The sequence below is a fragment of the Euprymna scolopes genome, chromosome 5, assembly GCF_053919585.1.
Source record: "Euprymna scolopes isolate OS-2025 chromosome 5, ASM5391958v1, whole genome shotgun sequence".
NCBI lineage: Eukaryota > Metazoa > Mollusca > Cephalopoda > Sepiida > Sepiolidae > Euprymna > Euprymna scolopes.
The window spans coordinates 178020937-178038311 of NC_136486.1; the positions used below are offsets into that span (position 1 = coordinate 178020937).

The 17375-nt window shown below is 34.3% G+C and overlaps 1 protein-coding gene across 3 annotated transcripts in view; it reads left to right on the plus strand.

Moving 5' to 3' along the window:
* LOC145277050 (rho GTPase-activating protein 6-like) overlaps positions 1 to 17030 on the plus strand; it is an 840447-nt gene extending 823417 nt beyond the window's left edge. For all 3 annotated transcript variants that reach the window (XM_080128704.1, XM_080128705.1, XM_080128703.1), the window contains 5 exons: positions 293 to 443; positions 2483 to 2634; positions 7448 to 7630; positions 11492 to 11589; positions 16152 to 17030. In XM_080128704.1, coding sequence (XP_079984830.1) covers positions 293 to 443; positions 2483 to 2634; positions 7448 to 7630; positions 11492 to 11589; positions 16152 to 17022 — 1455 coding nt within the window. In that variant the 3' untranslated portion in view covers positions 17023 to 17030. The remainder of the gene's footprint in view (positions 1 to 292; positions 444 to 2482; positions 2635 to 7447; positions 7631 to 11491; positions 11590 to 16151) is intronic.
* Positions 17031 to 17375: the final 345 nt, after the last annotated feature.

The following is a 17375-nucleotide window of genomic DNA, read 5'->3' on the forward strand; positions in this document are numbered from 1 at the left end:
ACTTCAATAGCACAATGTTTCATACATGGAGCCATCTGCAAGCAGGAAAATGAACAACCAGTTTTCCATATATGGAAAAGATTGTACACCATGTTATAACTGGTAGAGATTCTGGAGTATCTTCTCTCCTTATTCATTATAGTCTACTACTAACATTGTGAACACGCAATCTGAGTATGTGTGCTCCTTCTTGAAGTTGTGGTTCATTACATTGATGTATCCGAGAAAATGTATTTTACAAATAATAAATCTGATATCAAAAAATGTGATTCTATTCCTGTTTTTCTTCTAGTTACGCGATGAATTTGATAGCGGCAAAGATGTTGTTCTTGATGACTCACATAATCCGCACGACGTTGGTGCCTTGCTTAAGGAATACTTTCGGGATCTTCCGGAACCGCTGTTAACAAGAGATCTCTACTCACCATTTGTGGCTACAAGACGTAAGTAATGAAAACAAACTCATATATATATATATATATATATATATATATATATATATATATATATATATATATATATATATACGTGCCACTTAAATCAGTTTTGAAAATAGTTTCATGTTGATGCTATATGAAATATGCGTTTGAATAACGGTAAGTTTCATAATAAACAATGCCTTGTTTTCAGGTGAACAAATTGTATTAAATAATAGACTTATAGAACTGCTTAAATACATAAAAAATGGTTACGACACTATACACTATGAAAATATGGAGACAGGCCGACAGATCGACAGGCAGACAGACATAAAGCTGTTTATATATTAGATATATACATATATACATATATATATATATATATATATATATATATATATATATATATATATGTATACACACACACAATCATGTAATTAATGGAAATAAATGCAAGTGTAAGCTTCAGTCTAATAACCATACTAATATAATATATATTATATATATATTTATATATATATATATATATAAATACACACACACACACACACACACACACACACACACACACACACACATGCACATTTTAATGTGACGTAGCCATCAGTTGAAGACCCAGGATAGAATCGCACCACAGCTTGGCATGTGGCCATGCAAATTCTTTTGCTGATTGGTAAACAAGATGTCCTCCCAACGCTTTCGCCACAAAAACACTTATTTCTTTAAATAGATCGGAATTACATTTTCATGTGTTATTGTAGAATAAATTGTTTCAATTATTTCAAGGTGCATACAAAGTAGACCTTGGGTTTACTTTTGGCAGCCTCATAATTATCGCTTATTTTGTCATTTAGACCTGACATATCATGAGCAATATTTCTGACAAGGGGGGGGAGGGGGAGCATTGATGTTTTCTGTGTCCATCACACATTTATTGTATGTTTTTATTATCTTGAATATTTTTTAGTTCCTTACATCGAGTAGCTTCATGCTTTTTTGGACCATTAAAAATATTTTTCTTTTTTAAATTCAAAAATTAATATTTCTGATTGAATTTTGCCTGAAATTTAGTATATAACCGCATGGACTTCTGTAAAAAATTTTAAAAATATATAACCACATGGACTTCTGTAAAAAAATTTTAAAAATATATAACCACATGGAATTCTGTAAAAAATTTTAAAAAATAAAAAATAATTATCTACAAGTTTTCTCATTCTCCAATGAGTAAAAAATGTGATTTTCTGCTGACTTATCTCCCTTTGACCCAACATTCAGCTTAAATACTTAGTACGAATGTGCAACTTATAAATTCCAATACTTACTATTTGTTTTTAATATGAATATTGATTCTTACATTAAAAGCCGTTTATTATACGATTATATACTCTCTCTCTCTCTCTCTCTCTCTCTCTCTCTCTCTCTCTCTCTCTCTCTCTCTCTCTCCTCATTTATAAGTATAGCTCCAGTTTCTTGGAAGAATGTTATGGTTGATCGATCACAATGCTTGACCGATCACATTGACAAAATGTCGTTCGGTTCATTTTCATTAGCCTCGTAACTCTCTTTCCCCTTACTTTATCCTTTAGTTCTAAGATTCCAATTTCTTTTGTCAGAAAGGGAAAGAATTGCTGTCTTCTGGATCATAATCTATTCATATAACAAAATAACTCTCGCTTCCCTTACTTTGTCCTTTAGTTCTCATAGCCAGGAGGTAGAATTGCTGTTTTCTGTATTGAAATCTATCCATCTCAGATTTATCATTGGCTACTTACATCACATAACTTCACACCTTGTCTGGAGCGATTTCCATAATATAAAAAAAAGGTTAAAACAGCAATGTTAGAGTTGGAGAATCATTCTATATCCTTTTATTAAGATCAATTTTGTAAGAAAAAAAAAACAAGGAATCATTTGAACTTTTCATTGCATACGAATTTGCAAACTTTGAATTCAATCATTTGCAAACTTTGCATTTGCTGTTTTCAACTGAAACGATATTTTTTTTTAATTTTAATCAAATTCTTGCATTTCTTCAAACCTTTGTCTCTCCTTCCTCTCAGGAATTCAATGTCCGGAACAACAAGCACTTGCCATCAAACTATTAGTGGCGCTCTTACCTGTTCCAATCAGAGACACTTTATGGGCGCTCATGAAATTCCTAAAAAAGGTTGCAGAACATTCCATGGATTCCATCGGGGAAAACGGAGAAGTGGTAAGTTTTCTTGTCTTTTCACTTTCTTAACGTTAACCTTAATTTCCTTTTTCTAACTCGAGTATTTAGTTTTTGCAAACATATCAAACCTTTTCAAGTTATTTTTAGTACTGAATCTACCCATTTTGGTAAATGTTTTTTTATGTTTCAAGTTCTTAAAAATCATGAAATACTGATACATACTTATACTTGGTTTAACTAATTATTCATGATAAAATGTGCACATAACTGGATGCAATTTCAGATTATAAAAGTTTGTTTTTTTTTAAACTGCTGAATAATGTCAGATTAAAAACAACTAGTTTTGCTTTGGGAATATAAAGAATTTAAAAATACCATATGCAATTACGTCAGAGATTGCAGACAACCACTAAGAACTGTTTCAAGTAAAAAAAATAGTTTAAATATTATTCATGAAGTAGAGTTAAAAAAAAGTTACCTCCCTTGTGTGCCAAGGGAGGTAACTATTGCACTGAATTATTCATTGACGATAAACGTGGTTTAATAAATAATTTAATGCTGTATTCCATTCCACCTGGCATCCAGTTCAGGTGGGAGACGGCTATTATACAAAGCAACACAATGGAGTGAGCCAATATCTCCACTGGAAAATCTGTAAAACGCTGAATATCTAGTGTAGGAGCAAGTCGTGGGAGTATAAAGAATAATTAGAAATATACACCATTCATTACGGCTATGAAATTCATCTGGCATAGAAAACAGAGCTGTTAAGCCTGATATAATGATATGGACAAGAGGGAGAAAGTAGCAACCCTAGCTGAAGTAAATGATCCTAGCAAGATCCTTAACAGAACTAGGATGGAAAAGATAACAATATACAAAGGTCTTACGTACAATATGAAAAGAAACTGGAATCCTAAGATGTCCATCATTTCAGTAATTATACGAGCAACTCATGAAAAACAATTTCACAAACTATCTGTCGAATACACCCAGTGAACCAAGTGCAAGAGAAATACAAACAATAGTACTCAAAGAAACGGTTAGAATCTTAAAAAGATCTCTCGGTTGGACTGACTGAAATTGTGTGTGAGTGTCTGCCATCCGGTAGGATGCCTTATCCCCATGAAAAATAAAATAAGAAAATTAATGATGATGAAATAGAAGTTAATATAAAAATGTTTTTCGCCACAAATATATGGTTCTTTTATGTTGATGCCTCTGTTCAGCCTCAAGAGACAAAGGATACCCACTGCAGGGGCAACTGTGGATGTAACTGTGTGGCAAGCGTTGTGCAAATCCCCAACCATACCTCTCCTGAATTGGCACTGCTTGAGTCCAATGGCAAGGAGAAGTCCAGAACGACTAGAAACAATGCCGAGATAAGCGGAGAGCATATACAGCCCCTGGAAGTCCTAAATGGCTACTTACATCACGTAACTTCATGCCTTGTCTGGAGCGATTTCCATAATAAAAGAAAAAGGTTAAGACAGCAATCTTAGAGTTGGAAAATCATTCTATATCCTTTTATTAAGATCAATTTTGCAAGAAAAACAAACAAGGCATTTTTAAAAAATGGCCCTATATGCATTTAATATATTAGCCAAGTCATTTAAAAAACATTTAAGACATCAGCCAAATCATTTTGAAAAGACATAGCTCTATAAGTATTTAAGATATTAGCCAAGTCATCATTTTATAAAAGACAGTGCTCTATAAACATTTAGGATATTAGTCAAGCCATTTTAAAAAAAAAACATGGCCTTATAAGCATTTAAGACATCAGCCAAATCATTTTGAAAAGACATAGCTCTATAAGTATTTAAGATATTAGCCAAGTCATCATTTTATAAAAGACAGTGCTCTATAAACATTTAGGATATTAGTCAAGCCATTTTAAAAAAAACATGGCCTTATAAGCATTTAAGACATGAGTCAAATCATTTTGAAAAGACATAGCTCTATAAGTATTTAAGATATTAGCCAAGTCATCATTTTATAAAAGACAGTGCTCTATAAACATTTAGGATATTAGTCAAGCCATTTTAAAAAAAACATGGCCTTATAAGCATTTAAGACATGAGTCAAATCATTTTGAAAAGACATAGCTCTATAAGTATTTAAGATATTAGCCAAGTCATCATTTTATAAAAGACAGTGCTCTATAAACATTTAGGATATTAGTCAAGCCATTTTAAAAAAAACATGGCCTTATAAGCATTTAAGACATGAGTCAAATCATTTTGAAAAGACATAGCTCTATAAGTATTTAAGATATTAGCCAAGTCATCATTTTATAAAAGACAGTGCTCTATAAACATTTAGGATATTAGTCAAGCCATTTTAAAAAAAAAAACATGGCCTTATAAGCATTTAAGACATGAGTCAAATCATTTTGAAAAGACATAGCTCTATAAGTATTTAAGATATTAGCCAAGTCATCATTTTATAAAAGACAGTGCTCTATAAACATTTAGGATATTAGTCAAGCCATTTTAAAAAAAACATGGCCTTATAAGCATTTAAGACATGAGTCAAATCATTTTGAAAAGACATAGCTCTATAAGTATTTAAGATATTAGCCAAGTCATCATTTTATAAAAGACAGTGCTCTATAAACATTTAGGATATTAGTCAAGCCATTTTAAAAAAAACATGGCCTTATAAGCATTTAAGACATGAGTCAAATCATTTTGAAAAGACATAGCTCTATAAGTATTTAAGATATTAGCCAAGTCATCATTTTATAAAAGACAGTGCTCTATAAACATTTAGGATATTAGTCAAGCCATTTTAAAAAAAAAAACATGGCCTTATAAGCATTTAAGACATGAGTCAAATCATTTTGAAAAGACATAGCTCTATAAGTATTTAAGATATTAGCCAAGTCATCATTTTATAAAAGACAGTGCTCTATAAACATTTAGGATATTAGTCAAGCCATTTTAAAAAAAACATGGCCTTATAAGCATTTAAGACATGAGTCAAATCATTTTGAAAAGACATAGCTCTATAAGTATTTAAGATATTAGCCAAGTCATCATTTTATAAAAGACAGTGCTCTATAAACATTTAGGATATTAGTCAAGCCATTTTAAAAAAAACATGGCCTTATAAGCATTTAAGACATGAGTCAAATCATTTTGAAAAGACATAGCTCTATAAGTATTTAAGATATTAGCCAAGTCATCATTTTATAAAAGACAGTGCTCTATAAACATTTAGGATATTAGTCAAGCCATTTTAAAAAAAAAAACATGGCCTTATAAGCATTTAAGACATGAGTCAAATCATTTTGAAAAGACATAGCTCTATAAGTATTTAAGATATTAGCCAAGTCATCATTTTATAAAAGACAGTGCTCTATAAACATTTAGGATATTAGTCAAGCCATTTTAAAAAAAAAAACATGGCCTTATAAGCATTTAAGACATGAGTCAAATCATTTTGAAAAGACATAGCTCTATAAGTATTTAAGATATTAGCCAAGTCATCATTTTATAAAAGACAGTGCTCTATAAACATTTAGGATATTAGTCAAGCCATTTTAAAAAAAACATGGCCTTATAAGCATTTAAGACATGAGTCAAATCATTTTGAAAAGACATAGCTCTATAAGTATTTAAGATATTAGCCAAGTCATCATTTTATAAAAGACAGTGCTCTATAAACATTTAGGATATTAGTCAAGCCATTTTAAAAAAAACATGGCCTTATAAGCATTTAAGACATGAGTCAAATCATTTTGAAAAGACATAGCTCTATAAGTATTTAAGATATTAGCCAAGTCATCATTTTATAAAAGACAGTGCTCTATAAACATTTAGGATATTAGTCAAGCCATTTTAAAAAAAAAAACATGGCCTTATAAGCATTTAAGACATGAGTCAAATCATTTTGAAAAGACATAGCTCTATAAGTATTTAAGATATTAGCCAAGTCATCATTTTATAAAAGACAGTGCTCTATAAACATTTAGGATATTAGTCAAGCCATTTTAAAAAAAACATGGCCTTATAAGCATTTAAGACATGAGTCAAATCATTTTGAAAAGACATAGCTCTATAAGTATTTAAGATATTAGCCAAGTCATCATTTTATAAAAGACAGTGCTCTATAAACATTTAGGATATTAGTCAAGCCATTTAAAAAAAAAAACATGGCCTTATAAGCATTTAAGACATCAGCCAAATCATTTTGAAAAGACATAGCTCTATAAGTATTTAAGATATTAGCCAATTCATCATTTTATAAAAGACAGTGCTCTATAAACATTTAGGATATTAGTCAAGCCATTTTAAAAAAAAAAACATGGCCTTATAAGCATTTAAGACATCAGCCAAATCATTTTGAAAAGACATAGCTCTATAAGTATTTAAGATATTAGCCAAGTCATCATTTTATAAAAGACAGTGCTCTATAAACATTTAGGATATTAGTCAAGCCATTTTAAAAAAAAAAACATGGCCTTATAAGCATTTAAGACATCAGCCAAATCATTTTGAAAAGACATAGCTCTATAAGTATTTAAGATATTAGCCAAGTCATCTTTTTTTAAAAGACAGTGCTCTATAAACATTTAGGATATTAGTCAAGCTATTTTAAAAAAAAAAACATGGCCTTATAAGCATTTAAGACATCAGCCAAATCATTTTGAAAAGACATAGCTCTATAAGTATTTAAGATATTAGCCAAGTCATCATTTTATAAAAGACAGTGCCCTATAAACATTTAGGATATTAGTCAAGTCATCTAAAAACAAAAAACATGAATCTATAAGCATTTAAGTAAAGTTATTTTAATATTTTAATGCAAACAAGCTTTAAACTTCCACTGAATTTCTGTTTTTCAGCTTCCAGGAAACAAAATGGATTCTACAAATTTGGCAACATTGTTTGGGCCAAATATTCTCCATAAGGCAAAGTCATCGGGAGAGCGTGAATACCTGGTCGAGAGTTCAGCAAGAGCTGAAGAACGGAAAGAAGTGATAGAAGTCGTTAAATCTATGATAGACAACAATACTTCCATGTTTGAAGTAAGGATTCTTTCATTCTTGAAACATCGATTCATTTGTAAATAGAATTTTAGATGGAAAGTAATTTGGATCAATATACTAGTGTGGGCTATAAAGGATGGGTTTATACGGCGGAAACATCATCGGACGATTTGATTGGGACAAGAAAGGCAGATCTTCATAAATTTCAAAGTAATTAAAAGCACAGTTCTCGATGATGAGACTGTAAAAAGATTTACCAATGAATATGCTTTGATTTTCTGACGCTAAATTCCAATGAGACATCTTAATGTTTTTGACTTTACTGTTATTCACTCCAAACTAGGCATTTTGTCATCCAAGCATATTCAGCAACTGTGGAAGGGACCAGATTTATTGTGGAGCAACATGAAAAATAAATCCAGCAGTAATATGTTTGTTTGTTTGTTTTAATTTAAATGTTCGTACTGTTAAGGAAACAGGGAGCGAGAAAGGAATTCCACAGTTAAATAATTAAAAAAAAAAAGAAACTACTAGGATAGAAAATATTGACGCTTCACTGGATCACTTGAAATGGTTTCATCCAGTTTCATCATGGGCGAATGGAAGTAAATATATTTCTATAGAAATGAGTACACATTGCTATTTATTATAGAGTGGAGGATAATCTTTAAATATATTTAGATATTTACTTGTTTGTTTGTTGTAAAAGTTATGTTATTTTACCAAAACTATTCATATGATAATTATGTACATACAAACAGGGAGATCCGACGTTGCCCGGGATTGAATGATGATTAACAAATGTTTCACACTCCCATATTCTTATTGTCATCGAAATCGGTGAAATCGTCCATTTTTCAATCAAATCGATCGATTGGCTGCTCTAATTGGGAACCCATCGCAGTGCACTGAGAGGAAGCTTCACATGTATCCTTGCAATTACTTAGTCCACAATACATTGTAGCCTACATTGCACTGTAGAGAACCTACTGTTGATTTTATAAAATTATTTTATATATAACGTCTTCACTTGAAGTTTAAAATGAAAAAGTCAAATATTATGCTTCAATTGTGCTCTAAACAGAAATATTCATTCTGAACGTACCCATGTCATATCAAAGAATCTACTGTTGATTTCATATGCCTGGCCTTACTGACTTTGGTCACAATTGCCTGTTCCTTCTTCTACGGATTATTTCAATTATCAATTATCGATACTTATCAAAGACATTCCAATACAAAACCTTAGAACACTGCCAGGCACATAATGTACCTTTGTCTTAAATTTCATAAAAATCGGCCCAGCCGTTTTTCGAGTCCATAGGAAACAAACTCACACACACATACAGACACACACACACACACACACACACACACACACACACACACACACAAAGTTCCTTTTATATAATAATAGCAATATGTTGAAAACGACCTCCAGACTGTAGTGGAATATGAATGTAAACGGATGTTAACATTTAACGCTACTAAGACTAAGCTGCTCTCATTTAAAAATTACAAGAAACCTTCCTAACCACCGATAGGCACGACAAATAACACCCTACTTGAGTTTTTCCTTCAAACTCCTTGGCTTAACATTCACAGGCAATATGAATTGGAACAAATAGATTGAGGACATTGTGAATGCTACTGCAAAGAAGGTGGGCTCCCTCTATCATGCTAGAAAATTACTGACGCCTGAGAGTATCTTGTACCCCTACAAGGCCACCATTCGCCCATGCATGGAGTATTGTTGCCACATCTGGGCTGGTGCATCTACCACTAGTCTCTCTCTTCTCTCTCTCTCTTCTTCGAACTCTGTCCAAGAGAGAGAGTCTCTAATCCAATAGGCCTTAAATTGTCAACTAAGCTTCAACCCCTGTCCCATCACCACAATGTTTCATCCCTGTATCTATTTTACAAACATTTTAATAGAATGTGCTCAGATGAAATCATCGCACTTGTACTCCCTTGATGAAAATATACCTGACAAACCTACTTAGCAACAAAATCACACCCCTTCACTGTAGAGGTCACTAAATGCTGGAAAGCCTTTTACTCTAATAGTTTTTTCCATCGGACAACGGCACTTTGGTATTCCCTTCCTGTTACCAGCTTCCCTGACTGTACTGATATGCAGAAGTTTAAATGTAATGTAAACCAACATCTTGTTCATCTCTGCGAAACAGGGTTCCAAATAGTAGCCCTTACGTCCAAGTGGAAATGTACCTTGTTTGAGGTGAACGTGATAAAAAAAATAGAAAAAGAAATTATTAATCTTGTCTTGTCTCTCTCATGTGTCAGTAATCAACTTCTACAGTTTCTCGCATGCAAACTCATCGTTTAATATTGTACAAAATTGCTGGTTAAGTCTATAATACATTTAAAACCTTCTCTCCTTTCACCAGCAACGCTTGGATTCTCATTTTGCCTCAGGTGAAATTGATGTCTCACTTGTTGATGAAGTCCTTGTTACGATAAGCTTCAAAGACTGATCTCCACTCCAGAGCTGAAATAGAAGATTTACATCAAATCTGTTGCTAAGGTTACTGGTTGCATCATTCTACTGCTCCAGAAAGTATCTCACTTCTGGCGTAATCCTCTACCTGTATAATAGTCAAATATGTCCAAAGATGAAAAATGTCACATTTCTGGGGAGGTACTGTACACAGCACTTTTTCCTTAACACAATATAAAACCGACTTTGAAATCTAGCAAGAGATTTCCTCTCTCTACAGCCTCTCTCTCACAGAAGAGAGTTTGATGGTCTTTTTCTACTCGTTCTTTTCATGGTCGACGCTCGACTAAGCTTCAATCTATGGTTCCCCCTGTAAAACATTCACAACAAGAACTCGTCTAGCTGCAGACACTAAAAATATTTTCTCTTTCTCCCTATATGTATTTAAAATAGATATCTCACTGCCGATGCAATCCTCTATCTGTATAAGTGCCAGGTATCTTCTAAAATGGAGTACTGTTGCCACGTCTGGACAGGAGCTGCTTGGCATGCCCTACTCAGCCTTAATAGAGTTCAAAACCAGCTTCAAAATCTAGTAGATGATGCCCTTTTCTCTTTCTTGCAACCTCTTTCCCGCAGAATACACGTTGCGAGCCTGTCTCTGCTCTATTGTTATTTTCATGGCAAGTGCTCGACTGAACTCCACTCTATCGTTCCCTCTTGTAAATCTTTCACAGAAAACATTCGATTAACTACAACCACTATATACGATTTTCCCCATTTTCTATCTGTGCCTAAATCTAAACGCAGATTCTATGAACAAAGCTTATTTTCCAGAATTGCCCATCTGTGGAACACTGTTCCGCTGTCCTGCTTCCCAGTTGAATATAACATAGTAGCCTTCAAATCCAACGTAAACAAGTTCTTGTTGAACCGTTCCCATAAATTATCAAATTCTACCCAATTTACACCATTAATTATTACTACACTACCACCTTGCATTAATTATCCCTTATCCTCGAGTGGCCTTCGGGCCTTGATAAGTGGTGACTTCCAAGTAGAAAAAAAAAACTAAATGGAATTTCTATGAGCAAAGTTTCTTTCCAAGAACTATTCTTCTGTGGAACATGGTACCATGAGAATGTTTCCCCGCTGACTACAACATGATTGTTTTTAAATCCAATGTTAACAAATTATTGTGTAACTGTCTTCTTAAATAAGCAAAATCAGTTCCAAACATTTTTACCAATCCTCTGGGCAAACTCATTAACCGTTATCCTTGAGTGACCTTTAAGCCTTGATAAGCGATGACTCGCTAATACATAGCATTGAGATTAAATTTTTAAAAAATAATACATTCGATTCTTATCATCGTTATTATTGATGGTACATGATTTTTAAAGTTTTTAAAGTAGATCCACATTTTTACATTTTTTTTTCAGATATCTGCGGAGATTTATGATGACGTTTTACGACAAATGATGGAGGATGACTCAGAGGCTTGCGACCGACATTTAAAACTTCTAGCAAGTGATTTTGGGTTGGTATCATCATCATCATCATCATCATCATCATCACCATCACCACCACCACCATCATCATCATCATCATCACCACCACCACCACCACCACCACCATCACCATCATCATCATCATCATCATCATCATCATCATCATCATTATCATCATCATTACTATCATCATCACCATCATCATTATCACCATCATCATCACCATCATCATCATCATTACTATCATCATCACCATCATCATTATCATCATCATCGTCATCATTATCATCAGTTTAACGTTTGTTTTATATGTTGGCTTATGTTGGCTACTAATGTTATAATAATCATCGTTTGGTCATAAATGTAAGAAACCATTCTTGCATACAAATCTCATATAAACACAGATGTTTTTTGTCAGTAATTCAGTAGTTTTTTTTTTTTGTAGGTAAAAAATACATTTCAGAATTTGTCTCATTTTGAAATAATAAAGGTCTTAAGTATTTTTAGAAATGGGAAATATTGCGTCATAATACAAAATAATAAATTTCCAGTGGATGCTGTGATCAAAACTAAAACCAAAACTTTGAGATCTTCAGTTTGAGCTTCCAGCAACTTACTTATTTCGACTTTGTTTATGGATAGAGCTTAAGACATTACCTTAACAAAATCATTCTAGCGTTGATGTGACGTCATAGATTTATGATTAATGTCACATGAATCGAAACATGATGTGATAGAAAAATTAAATGAATGGATTAACATTGCAAATTATTTTAATAATTCAAAACAATTTATTTTGTTGTAACTACGTATTACATGCAGCTCTTTCACAATTCTATAAACTTAACGTAGCAAAAAGTAATCCCGTGATGATTACATGACACAACAGGAAACACAAAAACGTTTCTCATCATCCCACAAGAAATTAAAGAAATATGTCATCACTGTTGGATTTGCTCGTCCTATGCAGGAAAGCATAGATTACATAATAACTTGGCAGCATCCTACTCATTGATTGCACCATTGGTTAATCGAGCCATGTGAGTACTCATAAATGTAATAGAAGATATTACTCACACAAGCGTCAGCGCTTCTGTTCAACTTGTCAAGTGACCAGATCGGGGGGGGGGGGGAGAAAATAAAACCTTAAGTTTGTAAATGGATTCTTTATATACATGTGGTATCAACACTTTATGACCTGGTTGAACTAATTCGTTCAGTTGTAAATAAATGAATATAACGGCATAAATAAAGTGAAAATTGATTCCAACACACCTTGTACGTATTAGTTCAGTATCTGGGTAGATGCCAGATACCTCCAGATTGCAATTGTCCATTGTGTACATTCAGTATGTTGCCTTCTGTCTCGGAAAGTGGAGGATTTCGTTTGTTGTCATAGACATACTTTTTTCAAACACTATGGATAACAATCAAGGTAAGTTTATAAAATGCAAAAATTTTCAGTGGTAGTTTAACTATTGAACTTCATAATTTTTCCAGTTTGAAGACAATCAAAGTATCATTACCTTTTAAACTAACTAAAATTAACAATAAATATTTTTTTAATCATCTACATCATAATTCAGGCCACAAAAGGTTCATTTGCTTATGAAGGGAATAGCGGCTATAAGAAGGACGAATTGAAGAGGACAGGGAGTCAAGTTAAGAAGCGTTGGTGTGAATTGTGATATTGGTGAGAAGGAGTTATGGGAATCTTTTCATTTACAATAAAAAGGTCTAAAATTACAATGTCCCTTCAGTAAGTTCCGAGACTTTTTTTTGTATGGGTACGTTTATTGATAGTACTCATATGAAATTCTTTATTTGGCCAATCAACTATGGTGTTCTGACTTCTTTACTCTTCCCATACCTCTCATCATCCCTCACAGACTCCCTGCCTTCCTTGAATCTTATGCCACTCAAAAACTGATGCTCGATTCATGCAAGATGGTCCAAAAACAGTCTGAAGCATTCCATACGTTTCTGTGGCATTTTTTTTTCAAGTTTAAAACAGAATTTTATTGCATATCGTTCTTTTAAAGTGTCTTCACGTCCAGATTGCATTTTTTAAATTCACCAGTTGTGACAATCAGGCTTTAGTAGGGTGTATTCCAATTCCTACTGTAGCTGTTTATTTGAACCTGAAATCATGAACATAGTCAGTCATCTCATAAGATGTACGGCAATAACATACTGAATTTTCAAGAGTCTATGACAATTTTAAATGCTTGTACAAAAAAGTCTAGAAACTTATTGAAGGCACCTCGTAGCTCCTTGTTCCTACCATTTTTTGAATTTTCATCGGTGTGACAACATCGTGCGCTTTCATTCAGATCAATTGTTTTGACATTCATTTGAGAAGATCTTTAAAATATAGGTCTACTTCACAAGATTTCCAGCTACGGTATAACTGGAAATGTTGTTTCTATCATTAAATCATTTCTCTCTGATAGGCTCATAAGGGTTGTGGTTGATGGACAAAAATCAGAGGCCTGCAGTATTAATGCTGGAGTCCCTCAAGGGTCAATCCTGGGCCCAACTCTCTTCCTGATCTACATCAATGATCTCCCTAAACACATACTTAAATCATTCGTTGACATCTATGCTGATGACACGACTATCTACGGCAACACATCAAAGGCTGTAAATGACAAAGCTCTCTCTGATTCTCTCTCCTCTGATCTCGAACGAGTGGTTCAGTGGGGGAAGACGTGGCTGGTTACCTTTAATGCATCTAAAACCAAACTCCTATCTCATCAACGCTCTGATCCCCATCTGGCATCAATTGAAATGGATGGCTCTCGTCTAGGAGAAGCCCCATGTTTTACAAGCTTCTGGGCTTGCCCTTCACTCCTGATCTGAAATGGAACACGTACATCAAGTCTGTCGCCAAGATCGCTGGAAAGATGGTGGGATCCTTCTACCACTCCAGAAGATATCTCATTACTGATGCAATTCTCTATCTATATAAAAGCCAAGTACGTCCAAGGATGGAATACTGTTGCCATATCTGGGCAGGAGCTGCTAAAAACAGTCTATCCTGCCTTGACAGAGTACAAAATAGACTTTATGGCTTAGTGGGGGATGCCCCTTTCTCTTCCCTGCAACCTCTCTCCCACAGAAGAGACGTTGCAAGCCTATCTTTGTTTTATCGTTATTTCCATGGCAGGTGCTCATCTGAACTCCAATCTCTGGTCTCCCCTCGCCAATCTTTTACGAAAAACACTCGTCTAGCTGAATCCACTCTCAGTAAGTTTCCCCATTCTTTATCTGTGCCTAAATCAAAACGTAGATTCCATGAACAAAGCTTCTTTCTTAGAACTGCATGCCTGTGGAACTCTGTTCCGTCTGCCTGCTTCCCACCTGACTACAACCCGGATGTCTTCAAGTCCAAGGTAAACAAATTCCTGATGAACCGCCCCCTTAAGTAGACACTTTATTAAATCTCCACACTAACGTACTGTACTTACAATAACCCTTATCCCTGAGTGGCTTCCGGGCCTTGATAAGTGGTGACCACCTTGTAAAATAAATAAATAAATATTTTCCTACCAGAACAAACCGATACCCATCATTACAGTCACATATAAGAAGTCATTTGAATCGCTGCTTGAATCTCTATGTGCCCCAATTTGTCCGACAATGTATCATTTCACTCACATTGCAGTATGTGCAGTCTAATCTATCTTTTGTCGAATGCGATGAATTCATTTAACGTATCTAAATTATGAATAGTAAATTAATAATGGTTTTGTTCAGTATTAGTTCATTAAAAAATATTTTAATAACATTATCAGGATGAGAATTTATAGGGGTAGATTAATTTTAAAGCAAACAGTTATTTACCAGAGGAATAAATATATATTGTTCATAGTTGAGTTTTTGATACTAGTAACTTTAGTTCCATATATATGTTTTTTCTTGGGAATCACCACTTATCAAGGCCCAAAAGTCACTCAAGGATAAGGATTAATAAATGTAAGGTGGTAGTTTAGTAATCGTTAATGGTGTAAATTAGGTAGAATTTGATTATTTATGGGAACGGCTCAACAAGAATTTGTTTACATTGGATTTAGAATGGTACTATTCAACCGGGAAGCATGCCTGTGGAACAGTGTTCCACAGGTGGATAGTTCTGAGGAAAAAAGCTTTGTTTATTGAATCTGCGTTTAGATTTAGGCACAGATAAAGAGTAGGAGAAAATCGTATATAGTGGTTGTAGTTAGTCGAGTATTTTCTGTGAAAGTTTGGAAAGCGGGAACGATAGATTGTTCAGCCGAACACGTGTCATGAAAATAATGATAGAGCAGAAACAGGCTCACAGTGTCTCTTCTGTGGGATAGAGGCTGGAGGGAAGAGAAAAAAAGCACCACATATTATTGAACTCTATCATGCTATTAAAGGGGAAATATAATTGAATAAACTAGTTTCTATTTAGTTAAAATTTAAATCATATGCATAAAATTCTCTGGGGATGACGATGGAAGTTGACTTGAATCTCTACATGTCTCAATTTGTTTGACAATATATCGTTTCACTCACATCGTAAACTTTTATTAGAATGTAAATGCAATCTAATTTATCTTTTCAGGGTCGACACGGATTTGGACAATTCATATAGTAGCGTGTTTGATGAAACTAACTACCACCAAAGTCCCAAACATTATGCATCTGCCTCGGACATTCTACAAAGCAGTCGCAACGCTAGCGGAAGTAACATTAGCAGACCGATCCTCCGACAGACAGCATCGACATCTTCATCAACTCATTATCCAACGTCGGATTCGGATAGAGACGATACTGACCCCAGGCAAGGATTGTCCGACTACCATGACCGACAGGCAAGAAGGATATTGCGGCAACGCGGAAAGCAGTCCCCTTCCAAAATTCTAACAACGTCACCCCCTTCAACAGCAGGAGGATTACAGGTACCCAGCGTCCGCCTACCGCAGCGCTCCTTGTCGTCGGACAAAGATAGCCGGACGATGCAGACTACAACATTGACCATTCCACAGCAATCTTCGTACCTGAGGCAGAACAGTTGCCCTGGTCTGAGTTCCTCCCCACCACCATCAGCATCACCTCCGGTGTCACCCATTGTACCTTTCTCTAGACCTCTTGGTAGCACATGTAGCCGACCAAGCAACCCCGTAGATAATAAAGGGTCTCGATCAGAAAGGGAGCTCTCTCAGACTGGACGCACACGACAGCTGACTCGTTCCAGAGATGCATCACCGATGGACAAACCCAAAGTATCACCAACATCTTCGCCAATGGCTTTTGCCGGAAGCGGAAAATTAAATGAAGCAGCATCCTTACAGCAGGGACAGCCATCGTGCCCTGTACCGAAAGACGGAAATCTGATTCGGTCTGCAGCCTGGCAGAGAGAACGCTGGAGACAATGGGAAATATTAACCACAGAAAGTAGCGATGAAGCACATGAGCAAGAAACTTTAGTTTAAAAACAAAAGATGAAATTCGACATTTTTAATATACGAGATGTGATCAAAATTGATAAGACAGAATTTGTTTTTTTCTTTTCTCATCTTTATAAAGTTTTAATAAATCAATTTATTTTAACAGCAAATCAACCCTATTGGGTAACTGACTGCCGAGAACGGTTAAAATTAGATGCATTGATGGGTTAGGATTTTAAGTAGATGTATGTTAGTGAAGAGGTATGTCTGCATATTATGTATAATATTGGAGTTATAAGAAGGCAACAAATTTAAAAATCATATATATATATATATATATATATATATATATATATATATATATATACATGATAAAGAATAAAATAAATCCGGTGGTA